At 35.4% G+C, this 19,077-nt stretch overlaps 1 protein-coding gene and 1 non-coding gene across 2 annotated transcripts; one reads left to right on the top strand and one right to left on the bottom strand.

The window, feature by feature from the left end:
- Window positions 1-3,586: 3,586 nt before the first annotated feature.
- LOC148210720 (uncharacterized) lies at window positions 3,587-9,657 on the bottom strand. The gene is made up of 12 exons (XM_088125162.1): window positions 9,081-9,657; window positions 8,928-8,978; window positions 8,722-8,852; window positions 8,421-8,616; window positions 7,624-7,735; window positions 7,533-7,566; window positions 7,295-7,388; window positions 6,838-6,936; window positions 6,463-6,702; window positions 6,144-6,409; window positions 4,068-4,129; window positions 3,587-3,956 (listed from the first exon to the last, which is right to left on the bottom strand). Exons 1-12 carry the CDS (start codon window positions 9,655-9,657, stop codon window positions 3,587-3,589), a joined length of 2,232 nt encoding a protein of 743 aa, XP_087981288.1.
- A 7,165-nt stretch (window positions 9,658-16,822) lies between these two features.
- TRNAS-AGA (transfer RNA serine (anticodon AGA)) lies at window positions 16,823-16,904 on the top strand. The gene has a single exon. It is a non-coding gene; the product is annotated as a tRNA-Ser (tRNA).
- Window positions 16,905-19,077: the final 2,173 nt, after the last annotated feature.

Genomic DNA, 19,077 nt, shown 5'->3' with positions numbered 1-19,077 from the left:
TTTTTGTCATTATTTTTTTAATTTTGTTGAGGTAGGTTTATATTAATAAAGTAAAAAGATATAAATTTAATTTTTAAAAATAAAAAATATAATTTTTAAAAATAAGGCGACTTGAACTTATAAAATATGATATAACAAAATTTATTAGTAAGATTATAAAAATAACAAAAATTGTATAATTATAAAAGCACCCATTCTATCATTTTTTTTAAAAAACTTAGTTGGGAAGTTATTTAAATTTTAAATTTTAATAATTAAAAATATATTAATATATGGGCCGATCCAAGCTCGATCAAAAGGCCCGATCCAACCCCGATCCAACTTTGACTCACCAAGTTAGGCCCATGTATTGGACTATGAGCCTAAGTTTGAGTGGTTGGGCTGGCCCAAACCCAACCCAAACAATACTTGAGGTCCGTAGGGTTTGGACTTAGACCAAACTTGGGTCATTACTTCTTAGGACTGGGCCGATCCAACCCAGCCCAATGATGAGACTGACCTCCAAGATCACCTTTTTAACTGTACAACGCTTCTTTTCTCCCCCATTTTGCATTCCCACTTTGCGCAATATTATACCCTTTTTCCTTATTATTTTTCTTCATTTTTGTATGAAACTGCTACATCTTCTTCTCATCCAGTTCAACAAAACTTTGAGGAGGCCGATAATGAAGGAAGCGAATAGGGGAGTTTTCTGACTCCTATCTTCTTTAGTTAGGTTCGTATTATGCTTTGATTTTGATAGTTAGATTTAGGATTATTTGTTTTTGTAGATAATTTAGTCTTTTGGAAGCACTGCCAAGTTGTGGAAATTTGTGATCTCTCACATAGCATCAACATGTATGAAAATATTAAAATCTACTCCCAGAGTTTCATTTTTATGAATTTTGTTGTGAATGCGTAAAAAAAGTCTTTTCCATCTTAAGCATGTGAAGTATTGACTTTGTCTTCTTTCTTTTTTTTTTGGTCTTTCTCATGTCAACGATGAACCTGGGGATATACATGAGCTTCATTTCTTACTAGTATGGTCAAGCCATGGGTCATCTGCCATGTTGTTTTTTAGACGATTGTTTTTGGCCTATTTGAACTAAACTAAAACTTTTTAATATTTTAAGAGAATTCATTATATTGTCCCTTAGTGTTCAGATTTTATGCACCTTCAAAATTTTCACATTTTAAACCTGTAAGGACACAGTCTCCAAGTTTTGACGACTCGCGCTACTCTAAAATTTGGGGGTCGAGTAGCTTAAGGAAGCATATTAGCATACTAAGGTACATTGAGCCAAAAAACAAGAGAGGTAACAAAAAGTGTGGAAAAACAAGAGTACCTAGAAAAGAAATTTAGCAATAAAAAAAAGTGGCAAAAGGAAAAGAGGAATAGGAAAAAGAGAGAGAAGAAAAACATAAGGAAAGAAAATGAGAAAAACATTTTTTTTTAGAAAAGCAAAAGAAAGGAGAAAAATAAGTGTGGTAAAAGCAAGTGTGGAAAGAAAAAGTATGCAAGAAAATTAGATGAGAGAAAAAAGTAAGGAAGTTTGTCTTAACTCAGTTACCACTCTATTTGCAAAAAAGAGTCCTACTTATGGATACTTGTGGTCTTTAGGGCAGCAACATCATAATCTAGTTTAACTTTGTGCAACTCACTATCGATAGACTTGGATTTATGGTCAAGATCCCCATAAGTGACTATAATGGAAGGCCGAGAAACTAGTTCAAAAGTTACCGAGCTAGTAGATAGCCTTGTTTTTTGAGTGATTTGTGTGCTAAGAAATTTAAGTCGTTAACGAAAGTGCGCATAGTCTCTACTGGATTTCAAAAAGTTTTAGGGTTGGAAAATGAAGGGGAGTTAGAAATGTTTTTATCTTAAAAAAAAAAGTTGGTTTTATAGTGATTTGGCTTCCTAAAGGTGGTAAGGAGTAAAGCTTGGATGTCCCTCCTTAGACACCATATGAGTAGTTACCTAGTTTTTGCTTAAAACATGGCTTATTCACATGTTTATATTATTGAATTGACCATTGCTGTTTTTGCTTGAGGGCAAAAATATATATATATATATTAAGCTTAAGGTGTGATAAGCCTAAAAGCTAAAAAGTGTTAATTATCAGGTTTCTTTAAGGTCTTTCAATGTTAATATATGTTTCATGCATGTAATGTGGTAACAAGATTGATACATGACTTGGGAATTCATAGTTAGTTAAATAAATGATAAATTTATGTGTGTTTATTTTCAGTGAAAATAGAGCAATGCTACTCTAATGCACCGCCAGCCACATCGCTTCTAGAATCCCTGCATACACACAACAATGCACCTGGCACATCTATTGCCCAGAACGATAAAACGTAGCGTTTTAGCTTAGTTTGACCAAGTCTTTCGAGAATTCTTCATGCCCAAGCTGTCATCCCTCCATGGACTATGCAAGTTAATGTAAAGCTAACTTGTTCAAGTTAGCTACCAAACTCCCAAGGGTTTCTCCACCAATTAAGTTGCAAACTCCAAGGTCTATAAATTCAGCTTCCAAGAGACTTCAATGAATCATTCAAGCTTCCAAATTTTCTCTTTCAATTTTTGTTTCAGGTTAGTCAATTCTTTGTATTTACAGCAACATTTAATTTCGAACTTTGATTCTTTTCCTTGGCAGTTCTTTGAATGTTCTTATTTTGTTTCTATTTTGCAAGTTCTATGTCTAATTTTAGCTTATTTTACTTCATCCATTTTTGTATTTCAATTCATAGTTTAACGAAAATGTAGTATTCTTTTAAAAAATTCTTCTATGTTTCCTTTTTTTCTTTTTTCTTCAAATTATATGATGAGCTAAATTACTTTCTCAACCCGCCTACAAATATCTTAGTTTAATTCTTCTAAAAGCTGTCAAGAAGCACAACACCCAACACCCCCATTGCCAGTCTTGATTGAGTAAGTTTAATAATTAATTTACTTGTGGCCACTTGTTTTGTTATAATTTAAATGTCCCAAATCGCAAATTGACAATGGAAAATAAACTAGATCTAATTAAGACAATTGCAAATATAAAGAAGAGAGAAAATTAGACATAGAGAACTTACGTGGTTCGGACTATGTCTACATCCAGAGACGAAGATGCCAAGAATATTTTCCACTAGTGTTCAAGATGGAGTTACAAAAGAGCACACTCAAGCACTCACCAAATACCTCGTACACCCAAAATTATTTAACTCTCAATGGAAATTAATAATAAAAAATTTGGGTTTAAAATAAAACGAGTGAAAATTGATTCACTCAACTCACCATATACAGAAAAACAACCGTTACCTCCTTAAATATGCCCAAGATCTCCAACAAAAATTGCTCCTATATGATGTGGGATAGGAGTTAACGCCACAACAAATCTCCACCTTGGCGTTAACTGTCTCAAAACGTCAAGATGAAAAACTTGAGTCATCTTCTCCAAGTGTTTAAATAGTTTAGAAATTGCAAGCACCAACCAAATCCAAACAATGCTTGAATTGCTTGAATTTGTTCAACGGAAGAGATTTAATGATCATTTTCATTGATGCTAATCTTGCTCACAACAATATCACCACGAGCAATGATTTCACGTACAAAATGGTATCAAACATTAATGTGCTTTGTCCTCTCATGAAACATTTGATCTTTCGTAAGGAAGATAGCACTCTGATTGTCACAAAAGACTGTAGTAATCTGTAAATCTTCACTAAGTTCACCAAACAACCCCTTCAACCATATAACTTCTTTACAAGCCTCTGTAATAGCCATATACTCGTCCTCAGTTGTAGACAATGCAACTGTAGTCTGCAACATGGCTTTCCAACTGATAGCGCAACCACTAACAGTAAACACATATCCTGTAAGAGATCTTCTTTTATCAAGATCGCCTGCGAAATCAAAATGCACATAGCCAATAACGCCATCTGTGCTTTTCCCAAAATGCAAACAAATATCAGTAGTACCTCGCAAATATCTAAAAATCCACTGAACTTCTTTCCAATGTTATTTTCCAGGATTGCTCAAATATCTACTGACTGCACTAACTACATGGGATAAATCAGGACATATGCAAACTATAGCATACATGAGAGACTCAACTGCACTAGAATAAGGAACTCGAGACATATAATCAATCTCATCATCTGACTGTGGAGACAAAGCAGATGAAAGTCTGAAATATGATGCTAAAGGAGTACTGACCGGCTTCGCTTTATACATATTAAATCTGGACAAAACCTTATCAATATTGAAGGGATGTGAATCCCGGAGCAGAAGCGGACCGTTGTTCGTGATATTTTGGAAACAAAATCAAAACGGTTACAAAGAAAATACAGGGGAAAACCATACCTTTGAAGAACTTTTCTTCAACGAATTCCCCTCGAACACCACCACCGAATCTTCCTCGCTATCCTCTTGGGTCTCGAGACCGTGCTTGTGGGAGCACCTCATTTGGAATGAGAGGGAGTGTTGAGAGAGGACTTGAGAGAGATTTGGGAGTCCAACTTTTTCTTGTTCTATTTTCTTTTGCAGAACTATTCTGCAATCCAAAAAGAAAAGAAGAATGACGTGGGCTAACTCCCCACGTCATATTAACTCCCCACTCCCCTACAAATTTGCAGGGGAGTTTAATAATATTATTAATATTAATAATATATAACATATATATATATAATAATTAATATATATATATAAATAATTAATCATATTAATTAATAAATATTAATTAATTATTAATCTAATTAATTATTAATTAACATATATATATATATCAAATAATTAACACTTAATTATTTATCACATAAATATAATTATATTCTATAGCATTTCTCTCATATAACCTATAGTTTTAATGTACATCTTAGGCACATTATTTTTAACCTATAGTTTTAATATGAATCTTATTCATATTAATTTTATTTGAATCTCATTCAAATAATTTCTCTTTTAATTTAGAATTAACTATATATTATAATGTATCAATATACATATAATCCCTTAAGAAATTTGAACAGTTCAAATTCTTCCAAAAACTTGATCCTCGTTTTACCCGTTATGAGCTAGAAAGGGGACCTAATGGACCTACAGATCCGAAGCTCCAACGATACGAGTTTAATCGGTCAATCTCATTGACCGAGTTAATCAACATTCGTTAACTACAGGTCATTCCACTAAAGACCCGTAGTTGCACTTTTCTCACTACAGAATGTTTTCGTGTCCATGGATATAGGACCATTAATGACGAGTCAATCCTTCACGAGTGCTCGTAACTCAAGTTGGGTCAAATTACCGTTTTACCCTTAAGATACATCTTACTCCTTAAATACCACTGCTCCTCTAATGAACAACCCGGTTATGGTCCGACCAATAACCGGAAGTCCCTCTCGTGCCAATTAGAGGGTGGGGCCCCTTGTTCAAGTCCCGGAGTCAGCATTTAAGGGAACACTCATCTACTCCCCTAAAGTCGGAGAGGAGTGAATTCCATCTTGTGAAGTTATGCTCCCAGCTCCCCACTCGGTCTCGTCCCCAAAATGGTAGGAATATTGAGTCGGCAACTCGGGCCACTCTCACCCATACAGATCAAAGGACGAGCCCTCACGGGCAGGAGTCCATAACTCACTGAAAATTGAGAATGAGTTGCCTGGTCATCCTAAGAAACAGCAATCTATTAGTTAATGGTGTTACATCTAAAGATTGGCTATTTCGTGGTCCGGTCTTATACAAACTCATTGTATAGGATACCCCCACTCGCATGTCTCCACACGAACGACCTGGATCGAGTCGTTTGTAACCTTTACAGAGTGGGTCGTATCCATAGTGTTGCCAGGAGAAGGTACCCAGCCTTATCCATATACTATAGACCCTTTAGGTTATTCACAGGACATTATCCACTTGTATATCAGGGTATATCAAATATATACCTCGTATATCAGGGGTATATCAAATATATACCCAGTACATATACTGTCCTGGTCACACTAAAATAACCTCGGATGTTTAGTTTATTGGATTTTGGACAATGTAATGCTATGAATTTAACAACAAATTTATTGAATAAAACTTTATTGAATGTACATTTATTTTTACACAACATACAAACTACGAGTTTAGTGCAACACACCCAACAAATATACCATTTTTGACTCAAGTATAGTTTCCTTGCCTTTTTATCTCTCATAATTTCCATACCCAATATCTTCTTTGCTGCTCCCAAATCTTTCATATCAAACTCCTCTTTGAGCTCTGTTTTGACTTTTCTAATTTCTCTTATATCTTTAGCAGCTACCAACATATCGTCAACATATAAGAGAAGATACACAAATGACCCATCATGATTTATCTTAAAATACACACAACTATCATAACTGCTTCTCCTAAAATCATGAGTAGTCATAAAAGAATCAAATTTCTTATACCACTCCACGGTGACTGTTTCAGGCCATAAAGAGACTTCTTTAACAAACATACACAGTATTCCTTACCTGAAACTACAAAACCCTCTGGCTTATGCATATAAATATCTTCTTGAAGTTCTCCATGTAGAAATGCAGTCTTCACATCTAATTGCTCAAGTTCAAGATCATGAATAGCTACAATACCAAGTAGAGCACGAATTGAGTTATGTTTCACAACTGGAGAAAATACATCAGTAAAATCAACACCAGGGATTTGACTGTAGCCTTTTGCAACGAATATTGCTTTTTGTCTAGCTGCCTCAACTCCTGAGATACCTTCCTTTCGTTTAAATAACCATTTACAACGAACAACTTTCTTACCCTTGGGAAGTTTCACAAGGTCCCATGTGCCATTCTTCCGAAGAGACTAAATTTCTTCTTGCATTGCAATCACCCACTTACCAGAATTGCTACAATTTACTGCCTCTGTAAACGTAGACGGTTCTTCACAATAATCAATGTCTTCATCAACATTTAAAGCATAAGCAACTAGATCAGCCTCTGCATATCACAGTGGAGGTCTAATTTCTCTTCTTGGTCTGTCTTTAGTAATAGAATACTGAGGTGGTACTTGTGAAGATGAAATGCCCCTCCTATGAGGGATCTCTGAAGAAGCACCCAAAGTAGTAGCATCATCTTGATATGACTTTGAAGATGGGTTTAACTCAAACTCCACCTGGACGTGCGAATCTTGCTGACTCTTCTTTAGAAGTTTCTTTATTCAATATGGATAATTCATCAAATACAACGTCTCTACTAACAATCAAATTGTTAGTTTCAGGGCACCATAATTTATGTCCTTTAACACCAGGCTTATAACCAATAAAAATACATTTCAAAGATCATGGTTCAAATTTACCATCATTCATATGAGCATAAGCAGGACATCCAAATACCTTTAAATCTGAATGATTGGCATGAGTATCGGACCACACTTCTTGTGGTGTCTTTTTCTGAAGAGGTATTTATGGAGAGCAATTGACAAGATGACAAGTTAAAGCAGCAGCTTCAGCTAAAAAAGATTTAGAACCCTGATAAGCATAAAGGTTGGTAGAATTTTTCTAACCTTTCATAATTGTTAAAGCACCTTTGCTAACCTTCAAAGCTCTACCTTCACCAGTGTACTTGTACCTTATGGAATCAAGAGTACTCACAGAAATTTAATTTCTCTTCAAATCGGGAATGTGCCTCACATCAGTAAGTGTCTGGACAACACCATCAAACATCTTGATTCTGACTGTTCCAATACTAACTATCTTACAAGATGCATTATTTCCCATCAATACTGCACCTATAGATACTGAATCATATGTTGAAAACTGTAGAAACTAAGGTTTTAGAGAATCAGATGATATGTATTCTCATTATTAAAGTCTATATATATAGACAAATATACAAGGTTGACCTAGTCCTATAAGAAGAAGGTAAAGGACAAATTAATAATATTAATACAAGAGAGTATAAAAATACACTAATATATATACAAGAGACAAATATACAAGTCGTCGAAACAACATTGACCCAAGAGTATTTTGGAACATGCATTTGAAACATTAAGGCCCTTGCTATTTCGAGAAGATGTCTATTTTTCCTTTCTGCAACTCCATTTTGAGATGGAGTATCAACACATGAGGATTGATGAAGAATATCATATTCACTCAAATAGGAGCCAAGAGCATCAGAAAAATATTCTTTAGCATTATAACTTCGTAGAAGTTTAAGAGAGCCACCAAATTGAGTTCGGACTTCATAATTAAAGTTACGAAAATGAGAAAGTAACTCAGAATGATGTTTCATTAAATATTTCCAAGTTACACGGGAAAAATCATCGACAAAGGTAACAAAATATCGAAACCCACCTTTAGACTCAATAGGACAATGACCCTAAACATTAGAATGAACTAATTCAAAAAGAGTAGTAGCTCGTTTATTGACTCTAGGATACGAACTCATACGATGAAACTTAGCAAATTGACATGACTCACAATCTAAAGAATGCAAACTATGAAATTGAGGACCAAGACTCTTTAACACTGAGAGAGATGGATGACCCAAACGACAATGTTCATCGAAACGAGATGGTACTCGAGTGTAAATAGTAGCTGTAGGTGTTTGTGTCTCAAAAGTGTAGAGGCCATTAGATTCATGCACTTTACCAATAGTCTTCTTCGTCGTAAGATCCTGAAATAAGCAATAACCAAAGAAGAATAAGACACAACAATTGAGATCACGCGTGAGTTTACTAACAGAGATCAAGTTAAAAGAAAATTGTGGTAAACTTAAGACAGAGGTTAATGAAAGAGATTTGGAAAGATGAACTGTGTCAGAGCCAAGAACAGGAGAAGTGGTACCATCTGCTATGGTAACATCAGGCAAAGATGCAGATGGGGAGAAATTAGCAAATAAGTTAGGATTACCTGACATATGATTTGTCGCACTAGAGTCAATGACTCATTTTGATGTGGAGGAAATAAGACATTTACTGGTGTTACCTGACTCAGTGATGGCGGTAATCAGATTAGAGGATGATGCCGTCAATGACCCTTGATACTATTGGAACTTAGTAAACTCTTACACAGGAATCGTAACTAACTTGCTAGCATCATCAGGAGTAGATGCAACACGTGCAGACTGTGTTTTCTGACCTCTATTCAATAGCTTTCTACATTTTCGCTTTGTATGACCAAGCTTATGACAATAATTGCGTATAATGATATTTCTTGAATTTGATTTTGGAGCACTAGAATTCCATCGTTGAGCATTCGAAGTTGTGGAATTCCCTTGGTAGGTATTACCTTGGTATACATTTATACTACGTCCAACCAAAGCACTGTTAGATTGAGATGACAGGACGGGTTGTGACTTCTCAAGGCGAAGTACTTGAGTGTATGCCTCCTCTAAAGCTGGAATTTCCAAACCAGAGAGTAATTTGTCTTTGGCCACATCAAATCTAGGTGGAAGACCAAGAAGAAAACTTATAACTGCTAGTTGTTCGCCTTGGGTAAGCCAAACTTTTGCATCATTACTATCTGGGAGTAATGCATTAAACTCTGCATAAATTCTTTTGTGTTCCATAAAGTAATTTGTAAGCGATTGATCACCAAACTTAGGTTGGTAGAAGCGCTTGCAAATTTCAAATATTCGACTAACATTTCCTTTTCTAGAATAAAGGAATTCTAAGTATTTAAGCAACTCTTTAACAGACTCACACTCGTTGACCATGCTAATAATGTCACCCTCGATCGAATTCTTGATTTGTAGAACCAGTCGAGCATGATACTACAACCAAGCTTTCTTGGTCTCATCCTTAGAAGGATATTCAGTTATGTGATCGTCCATATCAATACTTCGACAAAAAAAGACGAACATTGATTTTTCCTAAAGAATAGTTTGATCCATTCAACTTATGTTATGTGATTTTCGATATCACTGGTATCACCTCAGATGTTACGATTTATTTCTTCTCAATCATAATAAACAAACGAACTTATTTGAACAAAACAAAAAAAAACCAGACTAAACCAACCGAACAGGACCAAACAAAACAAATGAACCAAACTACTTGAACCAGATTGCTTGAACCAGACCGACTAAATCGGGTCACTTGAACCAGCCCGACTGAACCGAGTCACACGAACCAGACCGACGGAACCAGGTCACACTAACCAGACAGATTGTATTGGGTCACACGAACCGAATCGGAACCGATTCAGGTGTTTTCTGAAACCAGAAACCCTAGCAAGACAGAGACGGCAACAAAGACTCCACGATAAATTGCTAACAATGTCAAGTCGCAGTGGTTGACGGTGAAGTGCGGCGACGAGTGGCGACGTGTGGTGAAAGGTAGCGACGGGAAGCGAATCCCGACGACGGTAGCAACAGTGATGGTGGCGGTGGCGAACGACAGCGGCAACAGCAGCGGACGACGGCAGCAACGGTGATGGTGGCGGCGGCGAATGATGGTGGTGACGGTGGTGGCGAAAGATGACGACGATGGCAACGGTGGCGGTGGCGAGCTAGGAGACTAATGGACACTTGAAAGAAAGTATTCCAAACTTCAAACCCTAATAGGTACAAAACACTAATGGGCACAAAACCCTAATGAGAACAAAATCCTAAAACCCAAAAAAAAGTTTTAAAGGAAATCTTGGGCTCTTATACCATGTAGAAACTAAGGTTTTAGAGAATCAGATGATATGTATTCTAATTATTAAGGTCTATATATATAGGCAAATATTCAAGGTTGACCTAATCATATAAGAAGAAGGTAAATGACAAATTAATAATATTAATGCAAGAGAGTTTAAAAAAATACTAATATATATACTCAAACAAAAACCAATCCATGTTAGGACACATATGAAATGAACATCCTGAATCAAGAATCCATTCACCAGAAGAATTTAAATTGTGATCAGAAGCAACTAATACCAATCCCTATTAGGACACATATGAAATGAACATCCTGAATCAAGAATCCATTCACCAGAAGAATTTAAATTGTCATTAGAAGCAACTAATAGATCACCATCACTATTTTCAGCTTCAACAACACTAGCCTGACCGTAACTTTCTACTTGTTTTCCCTTATTTGCAGCATCTATTTTATTCTTATTTTATAACTTGTACCATTTTGATTTAATATGACCCTTCTTCTTGCAATAATTGCATATATTGTTACTGTTCTTGGATTTTGACCGAAATCTTTAATCGCCATTGTTTTCTTCTCATGTGTTCTTCCTCGAGCAAATAATCCCTCTGCCAAACTCTATGATACACTCGTAATATGTTTTATTTTCTCCTTCGAGAATAAACTATCATATACTTCATCCAAAGTGAGAGTATCGCGACTGTATAATATTGTATCTCTAAAATTCGCGTACGAGGGAGGTAAAGAACACAATAAAATCAATGTCAAATCTTCCTCATCATAAATAAAATCCATAGATTGTAAATCAGAGACAATTTCTTTAAAGGCGACCAAATGATCATCTAAAGACGCTCATTCACTCATATGATGAGAAAACAATCGTTGTTTCAAATGTAATTTAGTGGTTAAAGTTTTTGTTATACATAATTGTTCTAACTTTAACCATAATCCAACTGCAATTTTCTCCTTCAAAACATCTTGCAAAATTTCATTTGATAATGAAGATGAATTAAAGTAACGTCTTTCGATCCTTTTGAGTTTTCACCTCTTGTGTCCAAGATGCAGACATCTTATTATATCTATTTTAACTCTTCATGCTTCACAATAAACCACAGCTCTGATACCACTTGTTATAATTTAAATGTCCCAAATCGTAAATTGATGGAAAATAAACTAGATCTAATTACTACAGAAGAGAGAAAAATTGGACATAGAAATCTTACGTGGTTTGGACTATGCCTACATCAATGAGCAAAGACGGCGAAAATGTTTTCCACTAGTGCTCAAGATGGGTTACAAAGAGCACACTCAAGCACTTGTTTTCGCCTAGTGCTCAACCCTTGTTTTCGCCTAGTGCTCAACCCTTGTTTTCGCCTAGTGCTCAAGATGGGTTACAAAGAGCACACTCAAGCACTCACCAAATACCCCGTACATCCAAAATTATTTAACTCTCCAATGGAAATTAATTATACAAAATTTGGATTTAAAATAAAACAAGTGAAAATTTATTCACTCAACTCACCATATAGAGAAAAACAGTCGTGGCCTCCTTAAATAGGCCGAAGGCCTCCAACAAAAATTGCTCCTATCCGATGTGGGATAGGAGTTAACACCACAACATGTTTAATCACATAAGTTTGAGTCTAATTCTAAAAATGTTTGATTAAAACAAAATTCATCAAGATAGAATGAGAAGTAGCTTTAGGAATAGAATACTAAAACAAGAACCTATACCTAGGATTTTTTACCCATTAATTGAGAGTTGACGTTTAAATGATTTAGGTTGTTTAGTATTGCACAGACATAAGTAAATACTCACCTAATTAAGCTCCTAAATAAACTAAAAGCATTATGGAATAAGAGAAGAATTCAGTTTACATGATGAGGTGTACGATGTGCGCGCCGGGCATATTGATTAGTTGTAGTAACTTTTTTTTAAAAGCTAAGACAGTAGTAGGGGGTTGATTTTTCCATATTTCGTTTTCTCTTGTTTTATGTTTCATTACCAAACATTCTCAGCTATTTTTTCCATAAACCGATATCACTCATTCAAGTAGTTTGCAAACTTATTTGAAAAAGAAAAACTAGTCCCTGTGGAGACGAATTTGGATTACTTATACATTATTACTTATGACAGTGTGTGTTTGTACTCGACCCTCTAGTCCCATTCATGATTATCCCTTTCATCATGAAAAATCTAATGAGCCCCTCCAATGAAAGTTTCAAGAGATTATTTTCTTCTTGAGTCTCCATCACTCTGGGTTCCCAACATCTTGAATCCAACGATACTTTAGTTATCACTTTATTACTTGTGACGATTCGTACACTTGTGAAATCGAACCATAAGTTTTTGGTGGTCGGGTAATATTCTAATTTTCTTACAATATCAATAAAAATTTGATCTAATCTAATTTGATTTTTTTCTTAGTTTTATTTTTTCATTTTATTTCTATCTTGATTAGGGTCCAACTACAGATATTAAATGGAGTGCTTCTTGGGAGGCAAACCAAGCATTTCGGAGTCAGAGTTAGCACTTTAGGGGATTATTCCCTAACCTTCCTCTTTATCTTGTTTAACATCGAGGCAACGTTAATTGTAAGGTTGGTGTGGGACTGGTCGATATTCTTCTATGTTTTAACTTTTTATTTTTTCAATTCCTTGCTGAGTCTTGATAGACAATGATAGCTGGTGATGGTGATTATAGTTTTCGATATTGTGAAGTAAATGGTAAATTAATTTCAAGCATACTGAAATTGTTGACTATGCAATTCGTTTGACTTTATTTTAGCTCTTTTACCATCTTATTTATCATACAATTTTAAGTATCTTGTTGTTTTGATTCTTAAAGATTGTGCTTGGCTAGTTTTATCATTTATGAAAAGTACGCTAGATCTTTATTAATTCATCATTCAGGTGTGGCTTGTTAGTACCCATATCTATGATGATAATTAAGGAATTGAGTAACTTTAGCGTATGTTGTTTGCATAAGATGTGACTCATTTGCTAATATATGTTTGTATGATAAAGTTTTTTGTGCTAGTTTGACCTAAACTAAAACTTTTAAAACATTACATGAGAAGTCATTGTCCTAGTTGTTCAATATTTTTGTATTTTCAAAAATATTTTCCAAGTGAGTACACTGTTTCCCGTAAGTTTGTGGGACCATGTGTATTTTGATCATTTATTTTTCAGAAAGAATATGCTTATTTTACTTAAAAAAAAGAAAATATTTGCATTCCCATATTCTTTGCTTGGGAGAAAATAAAAGATGAAAAAGATTAATAAAATAAAGTGAGGAGAGAGAAAGGAGCGGATAAAAAATTAGGAGAAAGAAAAGAGCGAAAAGAAGATTGAGAGGAAATAAAATACAATTATATTTTCAAGTCTCACTTATAGACAATCCACTAGCAGTAAGCTATGAGTAGATTTTTAGCGATCACAATAGTAATAACCACATAATCTAATGCAACTTCGTGAAACCCATTACCGATATATTATGATTGGTCAATTACTTAGAGATCTTTATAAATTGTCTGTAGTGGAGGGTTGATAAAGTTTATCTAGTAGCCAGTCTACGAGTGTGCTAAGTGTAAAAATGGTTAAAACAAAAAGTAAGTAGGTAGATTCTTTAGTGTTTGAAACGTTTTTTAGTTAGAAAAATATTGGATTTTGAAAACTCTTTATCATTTGAAAATTCTTGGCTTATGGTGACTTGGCTTGTATGAATGAGAGATGCTGAAGTTCTAGTTTCTTTCTTGAGACGACACATGAGTGAATTGTTGTGTATCCTATAATTATGATCCTATCAAGTATTTTGCATGTAGCTTGTGGATATAAAATGGTTAAGTTTGCTTGTGTGTATTTTTTTTTCTTGTAGGATGAGAGCTGATAATTTATAAAGAATTGTACTGTACACATGTATGAGGACTAAAATGGAGAAAAATTAGTTTGATAGTTAAGCATTCTTGATATTGTTTGAGCTTAGTTTCCCTTTCTTTTATAAGTACGGAAGCATTGTTTTGAAGCTTGAGTCTATCTCTATTCAATGATGTTTTGGTGACTGGTTTAAATTCTCTTTACGTTGTTGGTCTTTGCTTGAGGACAAGCAAAATGATAATTTTGGGTATTTGATAAGTCGTCTATTTTTTTGTTAATTTATTGATGTTTAGCCCTGGTTTTCATTTATTTGGTGTGGGTAAATGTTATTTAGTCTTTGGAAACCACATTAGAGGTTTTTGGAGCAAAAAGAAGAATGCAACATGAAAAAAATTTCCAGCACCTAGGTGCCAGTTTTCAGACTGGAAGGGTGATTTTGAAAGTACGAGATTTGGTGTCTAGGTGCTGTGATGACTGCTAGACCTATAAATTCAGATTTTAGGTCAATTTTTTAAGGGAGAATTAGAAGGAGATCAGAGGGTTGCGGCGGAAGATACCATTTTTTAGAGAGCTTATCTTTTCTTATTTTCTTTCACTTTCTTGATGTTTTTACAGTCTAAGTTAGTTTTATGTTAGATTTCAATTCTAGAGCTCGATGTAGCCGAAACTATGAACCCTTAAGCTTGATGTATTTTTTATTAATGAAGTTATTTTCCTTGTTGAGTTAACACTCTGAACTTAATTCTTGTAGTTGCTTGATCACCAATTGCATGATGTTAGATTAAATTTGAGATTGAAAGATGAGAGTTGAATCGAACCTTGAATGTTTAGCCATGGGTTATATTGTAAGACACAAAGATGTTTATGAATTCTTCTCTAGCATATACAAATTTTCCGCCCTTAATGCTTTTTTATAGGTTCAAATTTCACAGAGATGTAAAAATTAAGAGGGAATTTGCTATCAACATAAGAAACAAACAAAGTTAGTTAGAGTAATGGAACTCAAGAGGGATTAATACGGTTAAGTTGGAACCCTAGGCTTTTCTTTATTCGTTTAACATTACTTCTTTTCAGTTTGCTCACATCTTTTCTTTGTCGATTGAATAGATTAAGGTTTAATTTAGTTGGCAATTATCGGTCAATTAACAATCCTGTGGAGATAATAATTTACTTATCACTTTTTTGCTTGTGACAATTCGTACACTTGCGAAATCAAACAACAGGAGGGAGGGACACGACTGAGAAAAAAAGGAGAAAGGTAAAAAGAAGTCATAAAATAATTTGTATAGTTTTTCATTTTTTATGTTTTTAATTTAACTTCGAACCAACCAAAAAAACCTTACTTAAAAAATTTCTAACCCAACCGCCCAGCTCTTATGGTTTGGGTTGGGTGTCAAGGTTGCTTGGATTACTCGATTTTTTTAATACCCCTACTATCATCTTGCGAGAATCTTTGATTTTTTTGGGTCAAATAGTGCATTGCAACTGCCAAGTATATCCATTGAATTTTTGGAAGTGCAAGCTTCTGTATGATAATTTAAACCTCGTATCGGGATGGAGGATAGTTTTCTCTAAACTCCAAAGACATTAGGAATGTTATCTATCTCAAGTGCTTGGGCTGTCATTCATCTTAGGAGGTCTCAACGCTTTGGCACCATGTGGTTTGGTTTGTTGGTTGTACTCGTAAACAATATTTTTTGAGTCGATTGCCTATTCGTGATCGCTTGTCCACTCGAGATCGTAAACGTTCTAAGTGTCCCTATAGTCCCGTTTCATGTGTCTTTCGTGTTCTGATGGGGATTGAAACTCAAGGCCACTTATTCTAAGAAAGTGTGTTTAGCAAAGTTGTCTAGGGTAGTACGATTGCATCAGTAGGCTCATTGTATCTTATTTGGTAAGGTACAAAGTTAGCGTGGATCTGTGCATTAATAGGGTCGTTGGTCTCCCAAAAGTAAAGTGTGAATGATTACTTTGTAGTCTCTATATCTCATATTTGGAGAGAACGAAATTCTAGAATCCATGGTGTGGTGTCTCTCATTTAGCATCAATTAATTTACATCTTATTCAAAGTGATGTTTCTACTCGTACTACCACTTAGCAGGATAGTGTTCATTCTAGATCGTGAATCCTAATGGGGTTTATGTGTAATTTATGTTCACAAAGTGATGGTGTGTGTTTTTTACCCTACTTTCTATGTTTATGTACTTTGTTTCTTATGTTGTTTTGTCTACTTTTGGTTTGTTGTCGAGTTTATTCGTTTTCCTCTAGTTTTTTACAGACCTTTTCTTTTCAGTTCTACGGTTCATCTTTTTCCTTTGCAATATACCTAAGATTTTAAAAAATGTTTGACTGAAGGACAAAGTGGGTGTGCCGGAGTGGTTATCGGGCATGACTAGAAATCATGTGGGCTTTGCCCGCACAGGTTCGAATTTTGTCGCTCACGTTTTTCCTTATATATTGTTGTTTAATTCTCAAGTTCAAGCTTCTTCCAGTGAAACTTCATTTAATATGGATGCTTACAAACCGATTTATGGTGCCTTTTGAGTTTGTTTGAATTAGTTTTTAGAATCTCTATTAATTACGTTTTAGGTCACATTTAGTTAACCATAGGTTATCTCAGGAGTTTGAGTATGTGTTCTGCTTCTGCAATATGGCAGAGATGCAATTATGCTTTCACCATAGTTTTTCTATTTCATCGTTGTGGTTGTGTTTTTTGAGATTTTATTGCCACGATTCCGACTATCTGATTATGTACCAATCCCTAGTTGTCTTCTCTGAGCTAGGTTGATTAAATCTCTCTTTATATGATTGTTGATTTGCTTCACATGGATCCATCATCTCACTTGAGTGCTGCTTTTATCTTCATCCGGGCTTTTTAGAATCAAATTTAGAGATTTTATGAGCTATTGAGCTTCTCTTTTAGCGAAGAGAAAATGTGTTTAAAATCTTGCGGTTTTTTTTAGGATTGGTGGAGCCAAAACAATGGAGGAATTGAAAAAGGGAATGAAGAAATGGTGTAAGGGCCAACTGACCTGAGGGGACAGTGTTGAGACGCTAACGCTGCGACAATTTCATTATAAATATTATCATTTTGTTTTAGGTTTTGGAATTATTATGTTGTTGCATAATTGAGTGGCGGCTGGAAATTGTGTTAGTGCAGATTGAGAGACAATGTTTGGCAGAGCAATACAGAGATCAAGATCCTAGGTTGTAGTGCATCGTCAACAACCAGTATTTTTTGTTTGGATCGAGAAAAGGAAATATAGACAAATGTTTTGTCAGATATCATGTTGTTATTATGCATTGAGAGTGACACGACATTTGTGGATCCGTCATCATAATAGGTTGTGGGCAGTGCAGCTTCGATGCACATATATTTAGATAGGAGTTCGTACACGTCCTTCACTGTAGGGAATCATAGCGCAATGAGGATGAGAAATGAGAGACTCTAAAAAATCAGTGGAACTGGGGAGGTTTGTATGAGGACTGACAGTGGGACCCATTTAGTTATACATGATATGAGATATGTACCCGATTTCAAGATGAATCTAATATCAGCAAGGAAGTTGGATGCGAAGACTACATAAGTGAGTTTGCAGAGCATAGGTGGAAATTCATAAGGGGATTTGAGGTAATGGTTGTGGGCCACATAGAAGCTTTAATATATATGTCGAGATTTGGTGTTGCCAGAGGATCAAAAAGTCGGATTATGCACATGGCTGCAAATGGTTCAAGATGACACTTGATAAAACTAGCACCATTGACAGTCAGGAAGATGAGAAGAATCTGCCATCAGTTCAGGTTCAATAGCTGGGAAGTAAAGAAAAGAAAAATAACAATAGCTTAGTGAGTTGTTTAGTAGATTGCCGAATTTTAGCCCTACTTGTTAGACAGATTAACAAGCTAATGAAGTCGCATAGGCGAAAAAGTGTATCGAGGAGGAAGACTACAGCTGGCACTGAGGTCAAGGGTGAAGTCTCTAGCTTGGCAACAGACTAGGGTGGGTTGGCCAAGACATCAATGAAGAAGTTTTCCTTCAAGAGTCGTTTGGTGCGATAAAAAACGGAAGCATCGGGAACCGCTTAGTTTGAGTGGGAGCACGTGGCTGTGTCTCTTACGGCTGGGAGATAAGACCACGTAGGATTGCTCAGTCTAAGAGCAATCATAGATAGAATCTCGGTTGGTGCCAAGAATATGTTAAAAGTTGCGGTACAGTGGAAGTTGAGTCTTGGTTGGTGACAAGAAGATGTTAATGAGTTAGAAGCTATTGGTGCAGTCAAAACTGAGTTTTGAAGGACACTATTGTTAAAGTGTGAGACAAAATTGTTATTTTGTCTCCAAGTGGGAAATTGTTGGGATTGATGGAGCCAAAACAATGGAGGAATTGAAAAAGGGAATGAAGAAATACAGTAGGAGCCAGCTGACCCAAGGGGACAACGTTTTAACGTTGTGGAGAGCGTCTCAACGTTGAGACGATTTCATTGTAAATATAATCGTTTTTTGTTGCATAATTGAGTGGCGGCTGGAAATTGTGTTGGTGCTCAAAATCAGAGACTAAGAGGCAGTGTTTGGTAGAGTAGTACAGAGTTTGAGATTCTGGGTTGTAATGCATTGTC

This window comes from Momordica charantia (genome assembly GCF_013281855.1).
Source record: "Momordica charantia cultivar OHB3-1 chromosome 6 unlocalized genomic scaffold, Mcharantia_2.0 BLBB01000006.1, whole genome shotgun sequence".
Taxonomy (NCBI): Eukaryota; Viridiplantae; Streptophyta; class Magnoliopsida; order Cucurbitales; family Cucurbitaceae; genus Momordica; species Momordica charantia.
The sequence above is the reverse complement of the archived record's forward strand: the minus strand, read 5'-3'. Positions and strand labels throughout refer to the sequence as shown.